Source organism: Lepidochelys olivacea (assembly GCF_965140295.1).
Source record: "Lepidochelys olivacea isolate rLepOli2 genome assembly, chromosome: 11".
Lineage (NCBI taxonomy): Eukaryota > Metazoa > Chordata > Testudines > Cheloniidae > Lepidochelys > Lepidochelys olivacea.
Window position 1 is genome coordinate 62471353 of NC_140421.1, and position 16012 is coordinate 62487364.

At 41.5% G+C, this 16012-nt stretch overlaps 1 protein-coding gene across 5 annotated transcripts in view; it reads left to right on the forward strand.

Moving 5' to 3' along the window:
* Positions 1 to 16012, forward strand: part of PARD3B (par-3 family cell polarity regulator beta) — a 607862-nt gene that overhangs the window by 491106 nt on the left and 100744 nt on the right. For all 5 annotated transcript variants that reach the window (XM_084642619.1, XM_084642620.1, XM_084642618.1 and 2 more), the window contains exon 20: positions 6740 to 7048. In XM_084642619.1, coding sequence (XP_084498745.1) covers positions 6740 to 7048 — 309 coding nt within the window. The remainder of the gene's footprint in view (positions 1 to 6739; positions 7049 to 16012) is intronic.

Genomic DNA, 16012 nt, shown 5'->3' on the forward strand with positions numbered 1-16012 from the left:
ATTTTCTGCAAAGCCTATCAATTTTTAATCCTTTGTATCAAAATGTTTTGCTGTACTCTATTAAAGATGAAACAGCCCCTCCCCACCACCATTGTTTGGTCACCGGGTGTATTTTCTGTTTGACTGTATTGTCTCCTTAGCGTGGCACGTTGGAGCGTAGATCATGGCATTCCATGTGCCTTACACAGCATTGGGCACACAATCTGTACTTGACATATAATAAACCAGATTGTCGTACTACTTGTGGTACGTTTTCAGCAGAGAGTTTGTTCATGCTGGCTAGAAGAAAATAGTACATTATCTGCCTTTTGGGATCCCTCAAGCAATTTCTGTGCTGTCAGTAGGAGCCTTTGAGCTGTGTTTACATAACCACAATTTTAACTGTAGCCTTTCTGCAGTAGCTAGCAATTTTAGTTCGTGTTTTCATTACAGATGGTAACGGGCAACATTTGGTTTGCATGCTGCACATTGTGCTAACCAGTTCTTCATCTCCCTTGAGCAGAGAAAATCTTGAAGGCTGGAATGTTCTGTTCCTTCCCACTAAGAAAAGATGTGGTTATTGAATAGAGGTTCCTTAGAGAGTTCATACTGGTGGTACACAAAAAAGGGGCCAGCTATGGAATTTGTGTTAATGGATCATATTTAGGGCCCTACCAAATTCACAGCCATTAAAAACATGTGACAGACAGTGAAATCTGGTCTCCCACTGAGAAATCTAGTCTTTTGTGTGCCTTTACCCTCTACTATAACCGATTACATGGGGGAGACCAGCATTTCTCAAATTGGGGGTCCTGATCCAAAAGGGAGTTGGTGGAGGGGTTGCAAGGTTATTTTAGGGGTGTCGCGATATTGCCACCCTTACTTCTGCGCTGCCTTCAGAGCTGGGTGGCTAGAGAGTAGTGGCTGCTGACTGAGGGCCCAGCTCTGCAGGCAGCAGCCTAGAAGTAAGAGTGGCAATACCATACCAGGCCATCCTCACTTATGCGCTGCTGCTGGCGGCGGCTCTGCCTTCAGAAGTGGGCTCCTGGCCAGCAGCCGCCACTCTCCAGCTGCCCAGATCTGAAGGCAGCAGCACAGAAGTAAGGATGTCATGGTATGATATTGCCACCCTTACTTCTGCGCTGCTGCTCTTGGCAGGGTGCTACCTTCAGAGCTGTATGCCCAGCCAGCAGCTGCCGCTCTCCGGCTGCCCAGCTCTGAAGGCAGCGCAGAAGTAAGGGTAGCAGTATTGCAACCCCCCTACGGTAGCCTTGCCCCCTCTGGCAACTCCCTTTTGGATCAGGACCCCTACAATTACAACGCTTTGAAATTTCAGATTTAAATAGTTGAAATCACTGACATTTATGATTCTTAAAATCCTATGACCATGAAATTGACCAAAATGGACCATGAATGTGGTAGGGCCCTCCTCATGTTGGAAGGAGGTCTGAGGAATAAATGAACTTGTATACCATAAATTATTATTCTTGTGCTGAGCAGCCCCACGGTACTTTAGATATGGGGTAAAAGTTTCAAAAGCACGTACGTTCCATTTTTCAGAACTGACCTAGGCATTTAGAAGCCTAAGGCCCATTGACTTTCAATGAGATTTAGACTCCTTCAGTGTCTTAAGCAACTTTTGAAAATGGTACTTAAGTTATTTTGAAAACTTTACCCATATTCTTGTCAGGGTTATATAAAAAAGGACTCTCTTTTCCTTGGTCTGCAATGTGAGCGTTTGGCCTTTGCAGCCCAAAATTATTGGCTTATTTGTGGCTAGGAAAAGTTACGCATGATAGATTCTGGGCCATGGGACGCTACGGAAAATCTTTAGGCAGGAACTACATGTTTGGCTTTGGATGACAATTAAAAGAGAGAGGGATCACAGGAAGTTAAGAGGGCAGGACATGCTACAGCATTTCTAAGATGCCTGTGCTCTAGCTACCTAGGTGAGAGGGCTGTGTTTGCACAGATGCACAGCTAACGGAAGTTGATGTATTTGTCAGGCAGTGATTTAACTGGATGCTTGGTTTCAGGTGGCAGAACAGAGTGAGCAGAATTGATATGGGATACAGAAGGGAAATGTCACTGGCTTCCTTCCATCCTATGTGGTTTATTTCCCATTCCCTCATCAGGAAGTTTATATAAACTTAGTATTAGGCTAAACTGTTCAGATTGTGACCTGTGCCTCTCCTCTTTAGTTTCACTGCTGGTGTCAGGGTGGTGAGTGACATGTAATCTCTTGCTTCCACTTGTTTAACCAGACCCATCCTGTGTTACATGTTGGGCTCTTCTGTAATTGTAGTACTCTCATTGTAGTTTCAAGGCTGTTTGCTGTGACAATTCTGTTGATCGGGCAGATTTTTTTGATGAGGGTAAGAGATGGAACTGGTCTAAATTATAAGAAAAAGCAACAAAGAGAAAGGGAACAGGGTGAAACACTACAAATGTGCAACAGCCAGCAGGTTTGGAAGGCAAGACAGAATGTGATATGGGAGAGGAAGGTAATAGGGTGAAGCAGGATAAAAGATTATTAGGCACTCATTTGGTATGTTTTGTAGAAAACAAATGTTCTTAAGGATTGGGTCAGAACATGGTGATGTTATGCAATCAGGATATTTAAAACTTTAGAAAATGGAAAATGGAAAAACTTTAGAAAATAGAAAAGACAAGGGTAAGAGGAATAAAGGAAGGTTTAATAAAATAGGTAGATACAAAACTGAAATTGTACAGCCGTGTAGTTCAGTGCTCACATCGGGTAGAGCTTGGATTGAAATGAAAAACAGAAAGAGTAAAAGAGAGATCGTTGAGCAGAAGTTATAGATTTCCATGGAAGAGTGAGAAAGAAACAAGAAATATTAATACAATTATAATAGCCCTCTTGAAAAGATGAGACATTGATCAGCAAGAAATTCACATAAACTGGCATTGACTGGTCAGCATAATATAGAAAGGGAGTAATTGTTCTTGAGCAGGTACAGATCATAGCAGTGAAAGTGATTGTAGGCTGCATTCATAAGGAAAATTTGAAGAAGCTGGGCTTATTCACAGTAACAAAAGAAAATTGTGCTAACCTAATTCCAGCTTTTGTTGTGCAGAAGGTACCAGTATTGATGGCAGAACAAATTACTTTCACTGTCCAACATGAAAGCAAGTTACACATGATGCCACTGTGTCATGCTACTCTGTTACCTTCAAGTCTGCGATCTCTAAGGGGTATGGTGTGTATCAGTTCAGAGTCCATTTCAGTTCACCATTTCAATTCCGATGAGTTGCTCCAAGTCTTCTCCTCTGGAGAATGTTATGTGCTGCTGCTTTTGCCCTCCCTCCCTCATCCAAGGAGATACAACATCCCATCCTTAAGGCTAGTAGAAAACCTGTATGTTATCCCACCTGTAGAAATTCCCTGATGTGCAACATAAAGGTATTGGGCTAGATGTTCAGCTGGTGTCAATAGGCGCACCCCCACTGAAGTCAATGGAGTTATGTCATTTTCGACCAGTTGAGGATCTGGTCTACTGTCTTCAGTTTCCTGGATATATTTGCAAATGCTCAGCATCTCTCAGGTTTGGCCCAATAGCAGAAATAGTCTTAAATTGCTATAAAAGCATTTAATGGTCAAAAGGCAGAACTTTCAGAGACAGGGACTATAGAACTGATAAATGTATTGGGTCCAATAGCTATAAGGTATTTTGGGGGCGGGGGGTAAACAAATAGAGTCCTTTCACCTTTACATTTCTAAACGTAACGCCATGTGGGGCATGTAAAATATTAATCTTTCTACAAGATGATTTCTTGTGAAGGCACTTTATGGATAAAAGACAGAAACCAGTGATACAAACTCCCTGCTGTATTGATGTCCATAGCTGTATTGCAAATGGAAATCCATCCCTGTCATCATAGTACAGTAAGCACTCCCTGACAATAGGATGCATACTGCACTCACCCTGCAAAGATTGTTTTGTTGCAAGAATTGATCAGGGTAGAACTTTTTCCAAAATTACTTAACATAAAATTTGGTGAGTTTGTTCTGGCGACACTGACATGGGCAAGCTGGGTCCCTCCTGCTGTGCAGTCTTTCTTTTATCGTTATTCGGGAACCCGCAGAGGATGAAGCCTTCTGCATATTTTCATCTACTCACTAATTCTTCGTGCTAGGGCTGTTCTGAGGTTTGACGCTACAGTATAGAAAGGAACACCAATCACTGCTTATTATTGTTTGTTTTCATCTGTAGTAATTTCAGACTTTAGTTGTATATCCATGCTTGCCTTTTTCTCCACCCCAGAGTACCCATGTGTCCCTGAATAAAGCAATGTTCCTTTTCCTCAATATCTGTCCCAGTGTCCCTGTCTGTTTTACAAAAACAGTCTTCTCCCCCACTTTATGTAAACTCCATCAAACTCTGACCCTCTGAAGGAGCCATAAGCCAGCTGAGCCAATGAAATGGACAACAGACTAGGTGGGAGCATGTGTGCCTCACTGACCAGCTCTGTTATATGTCAACACCATGATATACCCTCCATGAGACCCCCCCAGTGAAATCTCCCATTCACATAGTAGCAGATCCGTGGGGAATCAAAGACTCACTCTGAATCCTGGCAGTGCTATGAGTGGTGAGCCTACAGGCTGGTCAACCTCCACCATCTACACAAGGCTACTGACCTGGCTGGGCCAGCATGTGAATGAGAGGCAAAGAATGTGTGTGGTGTAATGAGAGAATGAGGGGGGTAGAAAAGCAGAGAAGGCTGAAGGGTACAGAGAGAACAGGACTGGATAGAGGAGAGAAACAGGAGAAGGCCAAAAGAGAAAACAAACCATAGAAGGTATCAGAACAGAAAGCCCAAGTGGTTTGAGGAACATAGTAGGATCAAAGAAATAAAAAAGGAAACATGAAATATGGTAAGAGTCAGAAAAAATAAATAAATAAATGTAGACTTATCTGCAGATAAATTACAGAAAATGCAGTAAATGGATCAGGGCTAGAGGACTTGGAGAAAACAGTAGAGAGGACACAGAAAAATACTGTTCTTTCATCCACCTGTTGCTGACTGTACATGTTAGGTTTTACTCTGAAAGAGGGAGGGTGACCTAGGAGAGGAGTGTTACATGACTAAGGAAGGGGGAGAGAAAAAATTGAACACACTTTCCTCTTTTCCATCCCTCCCTCCTGCCAGCTGCCAAAACCGCAGTATCTCATTGACACCCATCAGAGCTGTCTGCTGCATCATCCCACCCCATGACAAGATGCATCTTGGTTTTTCCTATTGAGATATATTTTCTAATGACTCGAAATAAAAATCCTCAGGTACATATTCCAGTTGGTGGCACATATCTGGAAAGAATGGATCACCTGGATGTACAGCAATGCATTAATATCCCAATTTGGTTTAGTCGACTTATTTCCGGGGCTCCGTATCTTTCAGGGCCTTTCCAAATTTTCTCCAAAACCTCTTCTTTTCTCATCTCCAGGCTTTAGACTATTTGTCCTGCACACGCTGTTTGTGTGTTTTTGGCCACAGTCATCACACATGTTTAACCACATTGAGTATTTTCCTACCTCCTGTTCTTTCTATAGACTGAGTCACTGTATTTATCAAGTAGGGGGAAATGCTACTATACTTCAGATACAGTGACAGTGGGCAAATGTTGACTTTTTAATGGCAGCCAGTGCAGGTGCGATGCATGCTTTTGCCTTGCATCTTTTCCTACATCACACACTTCCATAAGTACAGTACCATTTACTCCATGGTATTCTTCATACTGTGGTCAGCATGCTGCTATCATTCTTCTCTTTGTGTTTAATTATGCCATCTTAAAGAGGAACTGAACATTTAACAGAAGTTGCACATTCATGGAATTTTATTGTATTTTTTGATTCAGGAGTAAATGTTGAATCATTGAAGTTTGGGTTTGAAATTTACCTGAATCTGTTTTACCATTCTGATTCCCCACAGATTACATAATGGCACTGATTAGCAGAAGCGTTTTGTAATACCACTTAAGGCTTTATCACAGTGGAGCACTGCCAGTAATAGTCTTTAATTCACTTATATGTACCAATTCATCTCTGTCAGGTTTCTATTAATTTCTTCCCTGTTTTACTCTGTCCCTAGCCCCTATATAATGAGGCATGAGGTTTTCCATTTATGGAACAAATATATACATATATATTTATTTAAATCTCAAGCAAATTACTTTTGCTACTGCTTTTCAAACAACTGTGCCATCTTCACATTTATTTCACATTTAATCCGCTTTTCGCAAGTTAATTTATTTAGAAGAATATGTGTGGGTCAAGAGGCCAAAGAGGCAATAATAATTTTCTTGGCTAATTTAGATGAAAAGTTTGAAGATTAGGTTAGATATTTAAGCCTGCGTTGTGGTTTAACACAGACCTTTGGTAGAGATGTATTTCTAAAATATTAGATCTGTGTATGATTAAAGCGGTGTTTGTGCACGCATACACAAACAACACTTATCAGGAATACTTGTGAAAAATTGCACCCTACTCTGCAATAATCTGCTGTCAGAGTGCAGAATGACAACGTGCCTTGTTTACAAAGCTGCATGCCAAAGGAATAGAACCTAGAGATTTCTGCTTGCATTGGAGTTCTACTGTCCTGAATTATACAGCTAGTTTACATTTATAACAGCTGAGAGATGTTTTTAAAATTTTGCTTGATGCATCACTGGTTTGCTGTCATTGCCGGAGTAAATCCAAACATGTTGTTTGTTTCTTTGTTTCTTCCTAACGATTAGGATTGGTGCAAAACATCAGGAGTTACGGCAAAAGCAGGCAAGAGGGCTTGCTGATTACTCCACTAGCCCTGTAGGTCCACCACCTGATGATGATGATGATGACGATGAGATGGACCCAAATTATGCCAGAGTGAATCACTTCAGAGAGGCTTACCCAGCAGCAAATGTCTACAGGCCATCGTCTCCACCTGTAGCAGAAACCTTTGGATACCCACGGGATATCCCTTCAATACCAGGAGAGAGGGAGCGTTTGGAAGGACTGTATGCAAAGATAAACAAGCAGCACCATCCACAGACTTCTGGTGACAGGTAATACTACCCAATGGCTGCAGATCACCTGATTTTTCAATTTCACATGCACTTGTATTTACTGAGTAGAAAAAAATGGTTTTACTCTTGATTTCCATCATTTTAACCAAGAACAGCCTTTGCCCCAACAGTACCCCTGAAGGGTCTAGATAAAGCAGCAGTCAAATAGAAATCATTATAGAAAGGTCCATATTTCACAAACAGAATGAATGAACCGCCTCCAATCCAATTCCTATGCTGCTGAGAAAGTGTGTTTTTCTCTTTTAGATGGGAAAAGTTCTTATTTTTCAGCAAAACTCTGTTTTTCGATCCCTTTTGGTCCTGATGATCACCCAGTGCCCATTCGTAACAGGGTTTTGTGTGATAGTGTGATATATTGCATATGTTTACAGTTTACATTTCCCCAGCTGTGCAATATTATGCACTTTCAATTAGGTTGGGGAGAGAACTGGGAATCGTGGCATTTTATGCAGACTGTAAAGTGTAGCTTCACAAGACTGATTACCTTTCACAGCCTTTCCAATAACCAAGTGAGAAAGAAGGAGCAATCTTTAATCCTTACTGTCAAGCTTACGGGTTGATAGCATTAAAGAAAGATGGTGAAGTTTTTCTTTGAATTAAAAAGAAAACCCTGTGATGCAGCCACCACTGTGAGGTTTCTAAAGCTGGTTACTTCTGGAGTTCAGGGGTATAAGAACTATATGATTTCATTAGTGGTCATGGTGTTAATAAATGTACATGGGATTTTTCTGTCCAGTATGTGACTGTGCAAGGAAGATGGGTGAATGGCCATTAGAGGAATTGGGAATATGAGGTGGGGAAGCAGTTTAAATATTAGTGAATGAATCTTGTACTGGGGCTTGTAATGTGGTTCCTCATTGCCTCATTCTATGCTGGATGTGTGTGAGAGGCTGTGTGAGCGCAGACATGGGAGAGTTTTGAGTTTGTAGAGATACAATACTTTGGATATGTCTTAGGTCATTGAGATACAGCTCATCAGAAGCTTGTGACATGAACAGAAATGTAAGTGTTTAGCAGGGAATATGCCAAATTCTCTTTCTCATTCATCTGAATACAGTATTGGAGAAAGCTCTCAATCAGATAGTCAAGAAGAAGATAGCTGCCATACAAAGGAGAGAGAGCTAATTGACATCTTCCCTTCCATACCATCAACACCCCATGCATAGGAGCCAGTTATTTCAACTCTGTGCTAAATGTAGAGGATTCGAAATCCAGATCCAAATCTGAAATTTCTCACATTGAAACATACTTAGATTCTTAGGTTCTGTTACAGAGTTCCATTTTAACAGGACCATTTTGTACCATTCACATTGAAACGAACATTGTGGTATGTATTGCTTTTTTGTGAAGGTGAAAAGGAATGTACAGGTCTCTCCCATGAACATCTAGGATTTGGCTGGAGAGAGAGTGTCTTGCCACTAAATGAGACTTTGTTTGCTATTGTGATAAGATTGAGCTGCAAACTCTGATCCAAATCCAGGTCTGGTTGCAGTGTTTGGAGCTGGGATTTTAGCATGAACTCATGTCTAATTCTGAGCCACGCAAGCAACATTTAGTGGAAAACTAAAACCAAAACTTAAACAGGAAAACCCCAACTTAAAAAAAAAAGAAGTTGATGATAAGATGAGGCATGAGGCAGAGGTAGCTCTGGGTGAGCCTGTTCTCCCTGGGCTGGTCCATTACCAACCTACTAGCAGGAAAATCTTAGTTGAATTTCTGGGGTTTGTAGAGCCTGCTTGACTATATTGGAGAAATTGGAATTCCTGTTAGGCTGCCTTTGCCAGTATTAAATCTATCTTTCCTCTCTCTCAAAGACAAAAGTTTGTATTCACCATTAGAGTTGTGCCAAACGTGAATAAACGGATATGAATTTGTAGAATGGCTTATGACATCTAAACCAACAGTTATTGAAAATTCTGACAACTGCAGGCAAGGAAATCCTGCCAGTGTGGGCTATTGAGAGTAGATGTAGTTTTTCTTTCTACATCTCCATTAATTACCAAACAAATCTATCTTAGGTCAGGTGTGAAAACAACCTTGTCTGCCTCAGAACAATAGGGAAGTGGAAAATGGATGCTTATTAGCCAAACAAAAGTTATTTTGCTTTTATGAGGGTGAACATTTATCAGCAGGTTGGTCATGGAATAGTTCATGTTTTGCTAGGTTTCCCTCTGTGTGTGTGTCATGATTTTTTGCTGTTAATTTTTCTCCAGAATACTGTGGGGTTTTTTCCCTCCCACCTCTGAATCACAGCTAATGATATAGTGTGTGGGGGCTTGAGTAGTGACTAAAGTAAATGAGTTTAAAAAAAAATCTTTCTTTTTTGGTTTCAACAGAGCATAGATGATCTCATTTTAGTCTGGGAATTCCAGTTATGTGTCATTGCCAGAGAGAATTAAAACTCATCAGTTGAATCAAGCAATCAGATTTTTAAAAAAAAGTGTTATCATTTTTATGACTTTTATAAAATTATAAGGCCACTTATAATGAGAGAATCTCTGTGGCCAGATAAGTGCTACTAATAGCTGATATATAATTAACCGCCTTTCCCTTCACTCACTAAAAAACACATAATGATCTCAATTTATTCTTTTACTGTAGTGGCCCACTCATGGGTTGTCCCATACCAACCTGGGAACCCTCTACAGCAGTGTTTCCCAAACTTGAGACGCCGCTTGTGCAGGGAAAGCCCCTGGTGGGCCGGGCTGGGCCAGTTTGTTTACCTGGCACGTCCGCAGGTTCGGCCAATCGCGGCTCCCACTGGCCTCGGTTCGCTGCTGCAGGCCAATGGGGGCTGCGGGAAGCGGCGTGGGCCAAGGGACAAACCTGCGGACACAGCAGGTAAACAAACCGGCCCGGCCCGCCAGGGGCTTTCCCTGAAGAAGCAGCCTCCCAAGTTTGGGAACCACTGCTCTAAAGTGCACAGTGCAGCCAGCAGTGCCCTACACATGTGCTGAAATTATTACTCCGGTGATTAGGAAGTACATGATTAACCCCTGCTATGTAAATGCACACATCCAGGGCAGGTTCCTCTTGTACTTACTGAAAAGTTAACACTCGTGTCCTGGCCAAATTCCAGCATGCATACTTACATCCCTTCTACCTCAAACTCCATCTGTAACTTCAGTTTTGCATCGTTTTCTTTTCTTCTTGTTTTAAACTGCGAGGTAGCATTCCTGTGCACTGTTAAACAGTTGGTGCATTTCTTCTCAGTGATGGCTGCATTGCAGTGAAGGTGAAGTAATCCTATGCATATCTTGCCAAGATCTTTGGGACACGAGGTGCTATAGAAATTTAAGTGGTTCTTCTTCATGAATGTAGCCAAAGCATTAGTATGATCAGTGTACTGTGTGAATCCTAAGAACTGATATAAGTTAAAAATAGGAGCACATTAACTTGAAAAAAATCACACTTATTTCTTTGTCAATCAACATTTTTCTGTTTATTTCTAATCACCCTCAATTTTCGGTAATGCAACCTCTTGTATGTATCCGGGGCTATGCCTTTTAATAGTGCAAACTTTTTTTGAGAAGGTAGAGGAGGGTAGGACCTCAGTATCAAAAAGCCATATAGTTGTCTCTTCAGAGGACACAGTCCATTCACAACCATGTAGTGTAAAATTTTCAGAAATGTTGAAGGGTTTGTCTCCATAGGAAAAATCACCAGAGACCAGGAGGCAAACCCTTAAGTTATCCTTTACGTGATGAGAAAATGTTTTAGCCATTAGAAAGTTCACTCCTCCTTATAGTCCAGTAAACCTTTGCAATGTACTCTTCTGAAATGTATCCCCACATAAAGCTCCTTTTCCCTGCTGGGTGTGGATGCCATGCTGTCTGGTTGTGATGGGGTGCTCAACTCACCACTAGGCTGGCACCTCCTCCTGGTCACTCTGGAAAATAGCTCATGAGGTCGATGCTCCTTTCCGCAGTGGCATGCTGTCCCGCTGAAGTGGCACGCACTGCTGAAAGGAGATTTTGATATCCCAGAAGAGGAAAACATGTATAGGGACCTGGCCGGAGGGCTGAGTCATGAAGAGGGAGCAGCCGCTCATGGAGCGAGAACGGCTGCTCCCTCTTCATGACTCAGCCCTCCGGCCAGGTCCCTATACATGTTTTCCTCTTCTGGGATATCAAAATCTCCCTTCAGCAGTCCTAGGAAGTTGTCCCATTCAGTGCCTCAGTGCCATTCCCTCAGTGGCTGGCAGGGGAACCCAGGCCTACCTTCTACTCTGGGTTCCAGCTCAGGCAGCCTCTAGACAGAAGTCAAGGTCTATTTCCTTTTAGTCCTTTCCCTGAGCCCCTTTCCTTACCGTCTGGCACTCTGCCATCTCTGGGTTTGCTGGATTCACCACTCCCTCCTCCCAGGGAGTAGCTGTAGGCTATATGTCTCTGCAGCCTCCAAACACTCCTCTCTTCTGCCAGGGAGTGACTGCAGCATACTTCCCTACTGCCCCTTTCAGCAACCAATTTCCTGGCTTTATAAATCCAGCACAGCTCATTCCTCCTAAGCTGGGCTCCCTCCTTCAGTCAAGGGATTACTCAAGCCACCTGATTCCTATCAGCTGTGGCCTGTCTGGTTAATTGCCTCCTTCTTAGCTTACATCAACCCTTTCCAGGCAAGTGTGGGGTGAACACCCCATCACACTGGTACAGACTCCATGCTGTCTTTTCTGCTGTTGGTAATTTTTACAATACAAATTATCTCTTCCTGCAACTTCTGATACAAATGAATAGCCCATTAACCAGGTATGGCTAAATTCAGAGGAGTTAGCCTCTTTCCTTTGTCTGGAGAGAGCCTGTTTATCAACACCCCTTGACCTAGTAGGGGGAATTTAAACATTTTTAGTCACAGACTGTGAAGCATAATATCAGTGAGTATCCGTAAATCCACACACAACATTGTCACACACATTTCACAATGATATTATTGACCATTGTGGTGGTAGTTTTCAGATGTACCTCACAAGGCATATTTTGTACAAATATCATTGCAGTAGTGTATAGGGTGTGAGTACAGAGATGCCTCAGGTCACTCTCGCTCACTGATTTTCAGTGAGACTTAGGCTGTCAAGACCAAGTCACTTAAGCATTTTAGAAAATTTTGCCCATTGTACTTTTAGAAGTACACTACAGCTAGGCAACTAGCATCGCATGTTCCCCTCCTCCTAAACCAAGTTTGATGATGTGTGATGTAGCTGATCTGCAGTTCTATGAAGAAAAGGAAGAAACTCTCTTCGCTTCAAATCCATGTCTTCACCATAACAAAACAAAATGTTTCTTCTGATAGACCAAGTTCCCAACACCTACTCTCAGAGAGAGAGGTCAACAATAGATTATCCCTGACAGTACTGATAAAAATGCCACTTATCACAGATGTGGGTCAACAGTATATACAAAAATGAAAGGAAGCCTCTTTCCTGTCAATACCATAGGATAGCTTGTATGGACCATGTATAGGTTGGCATGGAGAGTGAGCAGAGAACTTCCCTCAGTCCCTCTGGTATGCCCTATATAAGGACCAGCCACAGTTATGTTTATTGCATTGGGAGGAGCACAAGGTCTTCTCATTTACTGTGTCCACATGCCACTCATATCACCCTACCAGCCTGTGGAATACCCTCAGCCTACCAAGAGAAAGCTATATCATAGCAAAGGGTGATGCAGCCTGTTCCACCACCGTGTGCAGCTGGGGAACTCAGGAGGGGCTGTGCCTGAGAGAAATGCGTATTGTCTCACTATACAATAGTGGCTGTAGTATTTTGTGGTACATATGTTACTGAAAGGAATAGTGGGTCACACATCTCTTTACAGTGCTTAGTCATCTAGGCTATGTCATAATATTGCTAACTTCTGCCACAGCACAACCTAGGTGTCACTGTGCCTCAGTGAGGATTCCAGATTCAGGACAAACTGCTGAGAAATAGGGTAGACTCACCGTAAATTGGTGGTTATTCTTCCATAAGATATACCAAACCAGTAACAAAAGTAAACTTCTGTCTCACCACACTGGGTAACAAGAAGTCAGATATGCAGTATCCTTAGGTATCCTAGCCTTTGTTTCACTGTCCAGACACTACACTGATGAGTGGTTATTTAAAACCAATTTCATCAACCAAAGGGTTCTTCTGATCCCAAAGGATCATCCACATACCCAGGTCAATATATAATTTAGATTTTACTCAATAATCACGCTGTTGCCAATCCTTTAGTATCTAATATCCAAAGAGAAAAGGAGGAGGAGAGAGTTAAAATGGTCAAAGGAATCAAATACGTACAATCATGGCAAAGTTCTTGGATCAGGTTTGTAGCAGTGATGGAATAAACTGCTGGCTTATAATGTCTCAGGTAACATCCAAAAGATTAGACGGGTCCTCAGTCCATTGGTTGTAATACTCCTGTTAGTGTAAATCCATAATCCAGAGATCTGAGCTGGAAAGAGGCAAAATGGAGTTGCTTCTAGGGCCTTCTGTACTTTCTCCCATGTGGAGGGAAAACTCTCAGTCTTAGTTTGTGGAAAAGTACATGCACAAGATGGAGTTCACGGTCACATGAGCAAGTCACCTGTCCTTGCATGCTTCAAGGAGTCGGGAGCAGCCATTACCCATGTTCTGTCTGAAGTATTCCCATATTCAGGAAGGCTCATCGAGTGGGAATAAGCTTCTTCCTTGGCCCATTGTGTTTGTTGATGGGCCATCACAATGTGCTGGCTAGACTAGATGTAAACTAACTACCTTGTAGGTGTTACCACAGGCACAAACACATTTGAGACACAGGTATATCATCAATATTCATAACTTTAAATACAAAAATGATATACACATACAATAGTCATCAAACCATAACTTTTCCATTGACACCTTACAACACGCTTTGTATAAGTTTTGTTCCAACTGTATAACAGTGGTAGCAACAATGATATACATGGTCATACTTTAATCAGGTGTCACACCATAGTCAAAAAGTGATATATACGACATTCCTATCCCTTACATGACATGCATGGTGCATGCTGCAACCCCATTTCACACTTTAAAAAAGCAATTTCCTCTTTTTCCTTTAAAACATAGTGATGTAAAAGATTTATGAAACACTTGATGTATCTCAGGAGTGGTGCTAAAGAAGAACAAATCGCTCAATGTGTTTGCTCAGCCCAGCAGTATGCATTTTAAAGTATGCCAAATTCATTGCCAAATATAGTTCTTTATTTATGCTACTTATCTTTGGAAATTTCAAAGTGCTAGTCTGAGGAAAATGAGTACAGTTTTCCTTTACATAACATGAATAACTTTGAAGCTGCATCTGCTGCAGATTAAAATTAACTATTTTATTTATATAGCAGTAAAGTCTAAAGCCATAGTCAGAACCAGTGTTCCTCTGTGGTAGGTACTAAGATGGTCACTGCCTGGAAGAGCTTACAATAATACATAAATTCTTACTGTAAGCTATCCTACTGGTTAGCAGACCTAATATCTCCTGGGACTGGTCACAAATCCGGCCAGGGATATCCTGAGTGCTAGGTTTGCATTTGGATCATCTTACTTATTGACAGATGTTTAAAATCTTATATACTGTAATCCAGCAACTCCCTAGGAACTGCCCTGCTGTAGATGCTGATGAGCCTCAATTATTGCAGATGTGATGAGCATTCATGTATATCAGATTTTTTTCCTCCAGATCTACCCTTTCTTATGTGATGATACTGCCTGGTATCATTCTGTGATAACTCTGCCTATTTACGGTTAACCCCACGTCCTTTTGTTGCAGTCATTGGACACGCATGCAAAACACATGTATGTGTCTGAGCATCTGCCCTCGCTTATATTGGAGGATGGTGTTTCCAGCTTCTTAAATGTATAAATAAAAACAAAACTTGAGAACTTCCATACAGCTTGAATGGTATTATATGGCCCTGCATGTCTCTCTTCCATTGCTGATTTTTCTGGCTGTGGGCAAAAGGCCCCAATTTCTGTGTTGTACAGGAGGTTGTTTGACCAAAAGCTGTTTTTTGTACCTTTAACAAGCAGCAGAATAATCTGAGTATTAACTTTTCTCTGCACATTAAGTCTCTTTAAAAAAACTGCCATTTAATTTTAAATGCTAATATGTATGTGGTTAATTAAGAAGCCAAAATTGACTATAAGGTTGGTAAGCTCTAAGAAAGAGAGAGGGAGATCATTACGCTACTGCTTATGGATAGCTATTTGTGAACCAGCTGATAATGTGCAAAATTAAGATTTCGTAAGTGGCATTTTAAATGAATGGTTAATGGCTGAAGATTAATTAAACAGTCAGAGCTGTTCAAAAGAGAAGCTGTTAAAATCTTGTTTATAGGCCAGTCACTTGCATATTGAAAGTGCAAGCCTCTAATAGCCTGTGGTATTTCCATTTAGCAGGCTAGCTATTTAACTAAACAGTTCTTCTTGAACAGGAAAATCTACCTTAGTAGATGTGCAGCAAGGAAGTACAGGTTTTTTTCTACATTTTTTTTCATAATTAATAGCTGCACAATGGGAACATGAACAGAGAAATGCATAATCTCTGGGATATTGGTAAACCTAAATAAAAATACCAAATCTAATTCTAATTAAAAAGTGGAGAAAATGATTAAAACTCTCATGTAATTTTATTTTCCCGCTAGTTTCCAGTGGTCTGTAGCTCTCAGCTAGAGCTGGGCGGAAAATGGTTTTCCTGTCCCACAAGACAGTTTGAGATTTCAGAAATGTTCCTGTTCCACATCAGGACAAAATCGAGACCTTTTGAAGTTTTTTGTGAAAAATAAGAGAAAATGAGATACACCCCATACAAGCTCGGTAGTTCAGGCACTCACTTGGGATGTTTAAGACCAAGGTTGAGCTCCAGGCTGATTTGGAGCAAGAACTTTAATGGGGTTTCCTACAGCCCAGGGGAGTGCCTTATCCACCAGGCTATTGGCTTGTCCAGTATG